The following is a 10,520-nucleotide window of genomic DNA, read 5'->3' on the forward strand; positions in this document are numbered from 1 at the left end:
TGCACCAGAAATGAGGAAGAACAGGATGTAAGAGAGAAGGGATTGGGTAAGAGCACAAGGAGAAGACACACAGAGAGAGAGAGAGACACATAAAAAGATGCAGGGGAATGTCAATCACTTACTGAGTGGGTGTGGTGATACTGGCGAATGGAAAGAAAAAAAATATCAATGAGAAAGTATAAGAAGCAGCCACCTAGGGAGCCAGAACATGAAAAAGCGACAGCAACAGGGAGACTAAAAAGAGAGAGAAAGTTTGTGTTTGAGTGTGTGTGTGTGTGTGTGTGTGTGTGTGTGTGTGTGTGTGTGCACGCTGAGAGGAAGAGAGACACACAGAAAGACTGACAACGACACTCTGACACAGTGGAAGGACACGTCCTGTGAGGGATTACCCACGGTTCATTCTGGAACCTGGAATTACAGCACGAGGAAAAGATTAGGGTGGCTGCTCACTGAAGCGTCAGCATTGGCTGATTTTCCTGTCAGAAAAATGCTGCATCCAATAGGGTGTAGCGAGACTGTGCCGTGACAGACACATCCATCATATATGAGAGAAGCAATAGTACCATTATCAAGCATAATGTCATACAGCCCACTTACACCGAGGCTAAAGCACTCAGGTGTCACAGCGGTGCAAATGAGTTTGGGACGACACTGAAATGTATGGCTGCGTACTCGCGGGTGTGGGGCTGACGAATAGGACTATCCTCATGTCTGTACTGCGGATGCAAAGTATTCTCGCAGGAGATGGACTTACATGGCAGTATTTTGCTATCTAGGCCTGAAGAAAATATGCTGAAGTAGATGCAGTTTCTGCCTATCAGCGGACATTTCCACCAGTTGAATCAGCAACTAGCTGCTGGTAAAAACAGCGGGTAGTTATATTTAGAGCGTGCTCACTCTGCTTCACAACAATTGCATTGTTCAAACGAAGTACCGGCGTTCTGTGTTTGTGTGTGCAACTGTTATGCATGTTTTCTCTGTGGAATAGTGAGTGGGAAAAGTTCTTTTTTTCCCTTTTTTTTTCCTTACACAAGCTCTCTACCGTATGACTCATCATCAGCAGGAAAGCGACTAATCAGGGTGGTGCCGTAGGCAAACTTCAGGGGCTAGACAGACACAGGTGGTGGTGTAGGTGGTTGGATATGCCATACATTAAAGAGAGGACTGGGTAAACCACACAGTCGTGACTCTGTTGCCAAGTGATGAAAAGGAGCTACAAACTGTGGCACTTCTAGCTGTTATTTATTTCTGGTCAAGAACTCGCTAATCTCTGGCAGTGAGGGAAAAGTGATGAAAAAGTCAATCTGGTTACATTTTTAAAGTCTGTTGTTTCATAATCGCATAAACTGCGACTTGTGGTATTTTTTTTTATTACTTCCAAACACAAACAAATGCATCGTGTTATTAAAGATTTGGTAATTCATTCCCGAGCCTGTTTGCAAACTCATTATTTGGCATTGTGATGAATAATGCCATTGCTAGTTCAGTAGTCGTAATGAGACACAAGCTCAGGGTTGGAGACGAGCTCCTTCAGTTTGCAGAGCAGATCTTCAAAGCAGTGCTGCATACTCTCCAAGTGGTACATCCCCTGTAGAGAAGTAAACAAACAATGGTTGCCCCGGCAGCAACAGTCCCTGCTCAGGCTGTGCACCCAGACACTACGGACTGCCCAAATGTCTTCATCGCTAATGATCACATCAGCAGAGAGGTACCAAAACAATGGGGATGGATTCAGACCTTTAGGGGTGTGCTGCAATCTCAGCTTGTGAGCCAGCTCTTTTCCAGATTATCACTCTTGTGCAAAAGCAGTGAAGGAGAACAATATGAGTGGAGATTTTATGTTATCTGGAGTTATGGAGATAAAGCATCCGTTCCCATGGGAAATTTCGCAGGTCTTTCCCTCTGCACAACTACTGCAGCAGCAACACACTCACAACCTGCCTGTTTCCTTTGACAACCTACTATTTAATGGTTATTCAAGAGAAATAATTTTAATTTTAGCAGATTTGAGACTTTACAGGTTCATATATAAGTGGGATTTTTAGAGTCTGCTTAATGAAGGACATAAAAAAATTAGGCAATGTTTTTATGTCCTGCATTTTTTATGAGGTGAACATAGCACACTTTTGAAATATATCTTAATAAGTTGAAGCATAAATGATTAAACACATTCATGGTTGAGGTTGTGGCTTAGGTTTTAGTGAGGAGAAGCACGGAGGAGTAGAAGCGGGAAGCTTGACAGTAGGATCGACTGTATTGCTAGAGATATTTCTTTCATTTTTGTGTCATATATACAGTCCTGTGAAAAAAGAAGTACACCCTTAGTACTTCCATAGTATTTAAGATGGTAAGTGATGATAATCACTTATGTGATCGATCATTAGAAAGTGTGAGCAAAAGCACAGGTTTTGACAGTTTGCTAGTCTGGAGCCAAAATCTTACCACGAGCGCCCATCCCGGCAAATTCAATCCAAGATCAGATGGTGCAAAGCTCAGAAAAACTGCAAAACCCCCCCGAGAGCTACTTACTCTACAGTGCTCAGTCAGCATCTTAAATGTTGAAGTTCATTAGAGGTTTCAATCAGAAATTGACTGAACAACCTTTCTTGTTTGGAAGGGTTGCCAGAACACGACATGGCAACACAGCTTAGGTCTACAAGGCTGCGTCTGAACAAACCACAAGACTTCTGGAACAAAGTTCACTTTGGATAGATGAAACCAAAGTGGACTTTTCTGGCAGTAACACACAGTGCCATGTTTGAATGAACCAAACACAACTTGATGATTCAGTCTTTGTCTTGTTTTGCAGCAGCCACAGGACCTGGGTACCTTGCAGGTGTTAAACCCACTTCTGTATACCCTTATTTATCCCTTACTGACTTCTACTAAAGGTGGTTCTACAAGCTATTGAACCATGGGGTGTGCTTAGTTATCACAGTCTTCTGAAAACTTTCTTTTTCACATGGATTCATAGAGATATTTTTAGGCTTACTCGCTTAAAAAAGTTTAAAGGAAGCATATACTGTAAATAGGTACAGTAGAGCAAATGTCAATGTTATACTGACTTTTACAAAAAGTTACAAAATACTAAAAAAAAAAAAAAAGCACAGCGATCACGTAGAATGTGAGTATGATATCAAATGAGACTGCTTTGAAGAATTCACCGGGATTGTCTGGAGAGCAGAGAATGCCCGGGAGAGAGAACAAATGAAACAATACCTATACAGTTACAAAGCATCTTTGGTTGTTCTGCACCTACATTAGAGTATATTGAGATTCTGGAATTCAAGGGTGCGCTGGGTAGACCGATAAAAACTTAGACACAGCGGCAAACTTGTCGGCACATAGGCACATAGGCACCCAGGCACAAACACGTAAATTTGCATGTACATGCATATTACAGACACACACACACTCACACACACGCAGCCAAGCAACACATACACAGCCTCACCCAGCCTTGAAATCCGTTAAGACTGGGGATCTTGCAAAACAGCTCATCCATTCTGCTTTTGATCTATTCCCCATCTCCAGCCTGCAAAGTGCAAACTGAGAAAAACAAAAGAGGAAAGGGGACTGCTGTACGTCTCCCAGAGACCAAACAAAGGCTAGAACGGGAGACACACAAAAAGGATGCCGGTGTGTGAGTCTCTTCTTCCACAAATTCAATATGAATTTCAATATGCAGTCACTGATTCAGCACGGGGAAGAACATTTTGAGAAGATTCGGGAGGATTGCACTGATTTTGCATTTGATTGCTTACAATTCAGAATGCCTTGCTTTGAATGGTGCCACCAAATGTGCCTGGAACTTGTTTCTTGCACTCAGGGGGTGGGTGCAGATGTTTTAAATCTTATCTTTGAGATGCTGAAGAATTCCTTCAAGGTTTCTGACGAATCTTGCCAAAAAAAATAGTGAAAGTAAAAATATCCAGAGGGAGAATATGTCAAAAGACAACAAATGTGGCTTGTAAACAATGCTGCCTAGCTTCCCCCTGTCCCAGGCATTTAAATCAACAGCTGTATCATAAATCCGACACAGTCTCCAAGTGTGCTACATCCTTGCGTGTATGTGTGTGTGAGTGCGAGAGAAAGAAATAAGCACGTCAGATAGAGTTAGTCTTGTAGTTTTATACAGTGTGCGCACACGCTCGGTGCACAGATCAGCACGAACCCATTCATGTTAGGCCAGATATTCTAATCACACTTCAAAAGTGATACATTACATTACATTTGTGACTTGCGATTAGCATTCATCCACACTCAAGAAAATTAAATGAAAATGAAATGAGGAGAAATGTAATAAGAAAAAGACTTGCTAGCAGACAAGTAGTTTTCTCTTAGAATTCATAGCTTCTCTGACCTCCAGGACTGTGTGCAGCGCTCATAACAGAGACAGCTTTGTGCGCAATAAACTAGAGGGGACAAAGCCGCTCGTAACCAATCCACAGTTTAGTGACATTAGCAAGAGGCCATGTAGCTTTTCTACTGTAACTAAACTTTATGTAACAGGTTCCTACACCAGGGCACTTTTTTCTCCCCCTACACTAAAAGGCTTTTCCAAACCTTTCCTCTAAGTTTACATGGTGGCATGATAAAAAAAAATAAAAGTCAGTGTGCGCTGATCAGAGAGCATCACTAATGCTGGTGAGATTAAAGCAACATAAAAAGAAGGAGCTACTCTGGGGAGGACTGATTGTTAAAAAAAATGAAGAAAGCATGCAAAAGGTTGTTTGAGGAAGTGATAAAAAGGAAAGTGTTTGCTAAAAATCACAAATTTAATTAAAAATTTGACAAGGAGGATTTAAACATCTAAATGTCGTGGGGGAAAAAATAACGTATACTTTTAGTCTTCACAAAAATTCCCTCAAAACAACAACAACAATGAAACGAACAACAGGATGTTTAAAAAACTACACACACACACACAAACCCAGCTATAGCAGTTTGATGCTAAGAACAAATATTTGGTCCTGCGTTGCTTGTGAATGCTGATACTAGGATATAGTTTGCAACACATATAGTAAGATACATTTAAGAAAAGCCCTTCCGGCAGGATCTTGGATCCACTCCTCAGAGATGCTCGGCAACATTTCAGGGCCAATTTTATTTTACAGTGAAATAATGCAGCTGCATTGCATACTGGCAAAGAAACGTGAGATTTATACCACAACAATGTGTTTTCCCCTGCTTGCAAATAGCAGCTTTAGCTCAAACGAATACCACATACTTGCTTTGCAGCCATATTTGTTCCTGTCTAGAGAGCCGTTCTCATGGATTTGAAATTTCACAAGTTATTTATGGATTTTGAAGAATGGGGTGTCAAACACAAGGCCCGCGGGACCAGAATGGGCCTAGCAAAAACACTCCAATCTGGCTCACTGGATGGCATTGTAAAATGTGAAGGGGGGCATTAACTTTGGAAGTCTTCTAACTTTTCCTACTGATAAGACCTCCCCCCAATGGCTCATACTACACTAAAGTAAGGAAATAATAATTACAGTAAAACTATCTACAATAGAAAACTCATCTTTTTACAATGGGTAGTTAACGCGTAGTTAAAAGAAAGGGGAGTTTCTTTGGTACGACCCACTTGACATCAAAGTGGGTTGTGTGCGGCCAACGATGTAAAAGGAGTTTGACATCCCTGTCAGATCAGGTTTTGAGCCTAATAAAGACCCAGGAGCAAAAGTTGGGCCAGGAAATATACAGCACCAGAACACCTTGTTTAAAGAGAACATTTTGAGGTCCTTTATTCTATTAAAACAGCTAGACTTGGTGTAAATGCGCTGCTACAAAATAAGATATGAGCGTTCCCTCTTATGTGGACACACACATGCTTGAGTCGCACAGCTGCAGGAGATCAGAGGCCTGCCTCACTTTGTAAACATACTCTAACCTTAGTGGCAGCAGATCTAGCAGCAGTCCTTGTGTATTTAGACCATGTATGTCTATCAGACCTGGTTAAGATGTACTCATCTCCGCTGGAGCCTGAGGCAGAAAAAGAGATCCAAGCCACGTCATGGTGTGCTGAGCTACACCAGGCCCCTATGATAATGCCCTTCAAGGAAAGGAAAAAAAAAAAGGGTGGAGGCAGTCTTGAATCTGTCAGCCCCTCCCAATCCTCTCTCCCCCGTACCTGTCCCTCTCCCTCACATTGCAGCAGTGGATGGAAATTGAATTGAGTACATCTGCATCTGCAGCAGCGGGGGCAGCTAGAGTAATAGTGTTCTGAGAGATGGGTTGGGAGCAAAGAAAAGGGGAGGGGAGGTAAAAAGCAGATTGCCATAATAAACGCAGGAGCAGTGCTGACAGAAAATAAATAAATCCAATAGAAAACGGAAAGAAATTGTACGAGCACATCCACCCTTTAACGGGGGGAGGTATTTGTGTAAATAACACAGCTCAAATAGCTCCATGCAAATTGAAGTGGTGCCCACTCAGTACGTGTGCGTGTCCGAGAGTGAAAGCATGTGCCTTTATGCGTCTAGGGTATTCCAGGCACTCAGCATTCCCCTCAGATAAAGGGAAGCAGATGAGGATAAAAAGAGCCTCCTCTTACTTCATCACTTCCGTTGCCTCGCTCCATCTTTAAAGACCTTGGCACAAGGACACACGGGGACTATAGTTTATTAAAAAAGCAATCTGGCTGTAAATGTTCGAATGATAATACAGGAAATTGGAAAAGGTCTACGGAGGCTGGTCTGGATGATTTAACAGTTTATTGATGATCTCGCAAAGATTCACTATATGTTCGGCGGGATGATAAACCAAAAAAAACAAAAAGATAAAAAAAAAAAGAAAATCAATATCCAAGATAAAGGAAGGCGCACAGCAACCGAGGACTGTTTATTTACATCAGCAAAACAAATGGTTTGAATAGTGGCTGCCACACATGAAACTGCGCGAAATGAGGCAAAATAATCAAAATAAATTTGACTGTTGTGCCAACAAAAAAAGAAATTGGTTCCATATATTTGGATCATTCACATCACTCCTTTTGCCCAATCGTACGTAATCTGCCTCGATTAGAAAGGCATGAGTTGGGGAAGTTACTCGGGGTTACCAGATGCTCGGGCTGGTGGTGTTTCTGTTACCATCCATCCATTTTCTTCTATTTATGCAATTCAGGGTGGTAAAGGTGGGGCACACCCAGGACAGGTTGGCGATCTCTCACAGGGTCAACACACAAAGACAACCACGGTCTATTTAGAATCACCAATTAACTTAACATGCATGTCTTTGTACTGTGGGAGGAAGTTAAGAGGACCCAGTGATAACCCACACAGACAGAGGGAGAACATGTAAACTCCACTCCACGATCTTGTTGGTGTGAGGTGACGGTTACTAACCACAGCACCACAGCACCGCCTGTTTCTGTCCCATAAGTTTTAACAATGAAAGGAAAGAACTCCATTTCACAACATGTTTTTGAGTTATGTTTATGGTATGAGTCATGAAAACAAAGGAGAGTTTCAGTCACTAACAGAGCGCTTCAAATTCTTTTGTTGTTCTTTGACCTTTGAAAAGCTGAAGCAGTTTCCGCTCAGCTCAAATACCAATACACAGCAACCTTGGAAGCCTTTTAAACGAAAACACACACGCCCGTGTATAACTGTCAAAGTCAAATCTTGCACGCAAACTGTGCCAAGCAGCTTTGGACTCAATAATGAGAACAATTTGCCTCAAGTCATGCTGCAGTTGGCCTTTAGTCTTTCCCACTCATGGCCAGCGTGTGCAGGTCTAACATGCTCTTAACTGACTTCCAGCATCATGGTCTCTTTCAGCCACCACCTCAACAGTTTCTATTTCTTCCTCCCTTTCCTCCGCCCACCCCTCAGGTGGCTTCCACGCTAAAGACGTGATTTAAAGCCTCCATTAAAAAGCTTAATGAGCAATATTCTTCCTTCCAAGAAGTCGCCAGGAGAGTTTGCAGCTCACCATGTGCATGTCGCACGTACAAACACATACAAATACGCAGGACACCGAAAGGCTTGTGCAGCTTTTATAGCACCCTCTTCTGCATTCTCACATGCTCTCACACAACAGAGCCTAGCAGTAACAGGCAACAGCTTGCCTAATCCAAACTGCAATAATTACTCATTTTACAGCTTCCTCCAATTAACCGGCGTGCTGCTGTCATTGAGCTCCATGCAGAAAATGAGGGCCAGTCCACAGAGGCTAGGGGGAGCTGGAGAGAGAGAGCGGCTGGACCGTAGAGTCAGTCTGTGCTGCAGTGTGTTTGTTTTGGAAAGGGTTTGTGCCCCCGCTAAACCAGCATAAATGGTGGTGGGCTTGTTGTGTATGATTGTGTACAGAGCCAGGAAAGCGGGCAGCAGGGGATGGGACCAACCCCATCAATGCTTTCACATAAGCTCTCACAAAAACACACAAACACACAAGTATGAATAAAAAAGGAATGCATGCAGATGAAGACACGCAGGCACACTGGCTGGTGGTTGCTAGATCAGTCAGAGGTCCTACAGCTGCTGTAGCCCAGTATCATAAAAAAATGGGAACCGATCCTCCAAACAGCAAACTGCTGTAATCCACTCCAGCAGGAAACAGTGTCATCATTTGATGCTCCTGGAGAGAGAAGAAAGCAGCCGGCATTCAAAAGAACAGGTTGAGTCGCATTATCTATTTGTATATATCCAGATTGATAGTGTTTTACAGATTAACCCCGGTGTTCACACCATCTGGAGAGTACTCCCCCAGAAACATGTTCACGTTAAAATGCAAGCCAAGGAGTTCTTTGTGCTGTACTTCTTCATCTAGCTCATTACACAAGACTCACTGTGGAACAGGATTACCCTGTGTCTTAAAATGAAATGATTAGTCGTTTCAGTCAGAAATATGGGTGGAGGTCATTGTCATTGCCTTTAATATTAGGTCTGGTAGAACAGGAATGAAAAAAACAGCGTCCCGGCTGTTATTTTCTGTGCAGATTATAATTTTACCGTTTCTGATTTTACAGCTTTGTCTTTGCCTCTTTTCTTTCTGTCCTATTTTTCTCTTGCGCGCCCTTTCTGTCTCATTTACTTTCTTCCTGTCAGCCTCTACCCTCATCGCTCATTTTTCCTCCCCTCTCGCCCCTCACCTGCCTCTCTCACCTCCTCTGAGCATTAGTGTTGGTGCCTCGGCCAGAACACGGACAAAGTCATGCCAACTTCACCATCATCGCTGGCCCACCTGGCTGCCGGCGCAGGAGCAGCTGGGAAATTGACTTTGCCTGCCAAGACTCAACAACAAATATTATTGCACGAGGCAGCCGCATCATATTCTGGAAATAGGGTAGGTTAACTGAACTGTCATGTGAAATGGTTTCAAGTTTTCAGAAATTACCAAAATGTGATCAAATTAAACTCGTACAGTTAACGCGCTCTGGGTGGAACGCTTCTTATCTCGAATCAGACTCATTTGGTCAAAATTGCTAAAGAAGCAAAAAGAAAACTATCTAGTTCTCTGACTTAAGGTTTGAAAGTAAAGTACTAACAAAGTGTAAACATTTGAAATTATATTCACCCTCTGGAGTTTGACTAGTACTAATTAAAGCCCAAAGTTGATGCAAATATTATTGTATAAGTTGCTTTTTTTTTGTCTTTTAGAAGACAAAGAAAGAATGAGTACCTCATTGTCATTCACTGCTACAGATGTGGAGGTCTGACGCATGGGTAGAGTATTTGATGTAAAAATAAAGCTTGATGAGTTTCTCCAAATCATATTAATCATGTGCTCCAGCACAAACGCTGATTACCACTCGAGTCAGAGCTGATCGTTTATCATTTATCATTAGGTTATAAAATAATTCAGAAAACAAACCCCGTTTAGTGACTAGGCCGACTGATCGGTAAATAGACCGATGAAATGGTAAAGACATAAAGATAGATGTGTAGATGTACACTCATCCGAAAAGGTTTTTGCCTGAGCAATAACTTAAGCCTCTTTTCCAACAGCACCTACTCAGCTTGACTGTACTTGACTCTGTTTGATTTTTAGGGTTTTCCAATCAGTGCAGGTACCTGGTATCAGGTACTTTTTTAGTACCTACTTGGCCAGGAAACATGAGAGCGACTTCTTCACAAAAGTCAAACCCGCCATCTTTGAAACCCAGCAATGAGGGGAAATAGCTACAAACAAACCAACACTGCAATCCAGCGACACGGTGCAGATGTTTACCATGAGCTCAGCAGCAGGTGAAACCATTGCCTCGATGTCCTCCGTTGTTGTGTTGTGTTTGCGTCATATGCAAATGATGTCATGGGACATTCAGGCTGCTTTGCTATAATGACCCCACCCACGTTGAGGTGGTACTCAACTGTAATGGAAAATGATCGAATGTAATGGAAAGCGTCTCACATCATTGCCGTTTGCAGGCATTTGATTATGCACAGCTCTCTTAAGGTCCCACCATAGCATTTCAATAAGGTTACTGCCTGGACTGGACCATTGTGGCACATAGATTCTTTTCTGTTGTAGATTTGCTGGTGTCCTGTTGCATGACCCCATTCAGTTGTCAG

General features: G+C 42.5%; 1 protein-coding gene across 1 annotated transcript in view; it reads right to left on the bottom strand.

The window, feature by feature from the left end:
* Positions 1 to 1,483: 1,483 nt before the first annotated feature.
* Positions 1,484 to 10,520, bottom strand: part of LOC102199689 (glutamate receptor ionotropic, kainate 4-like) — a 306,415-nt gene continuing 297,378 nt past the window's right edge. Inside the window, exon 12 of the mRNA XM_013910444.1 lies at positions 1,484 to 1,588. Within this exon, the coding sequence (XP_013765898.1) occupies positions 1,484 to 1,588 (105 nt within the window). The remainder of the gene's footprint in view (positions 1,589 to 10,520) is intronic.

This window comes from Pundamilia nyererei, unplaced genomic scaffold (genome assembly GCF_000239375.1).
Source record: "Pundamilia nyererei isolate P.nyererei 1_Seehausen unplaced genomic scaffold, PunNye1.0 scaffold00003, whole genome shotgun sequence".
In the NCBI taxonomy this organism is placed as follows: Eukaryota; Metazoa; Chordata; class Actinopteri; order Cichliformes; family Cichlidae; genus Pundamilia; species Pundamilia nyererei.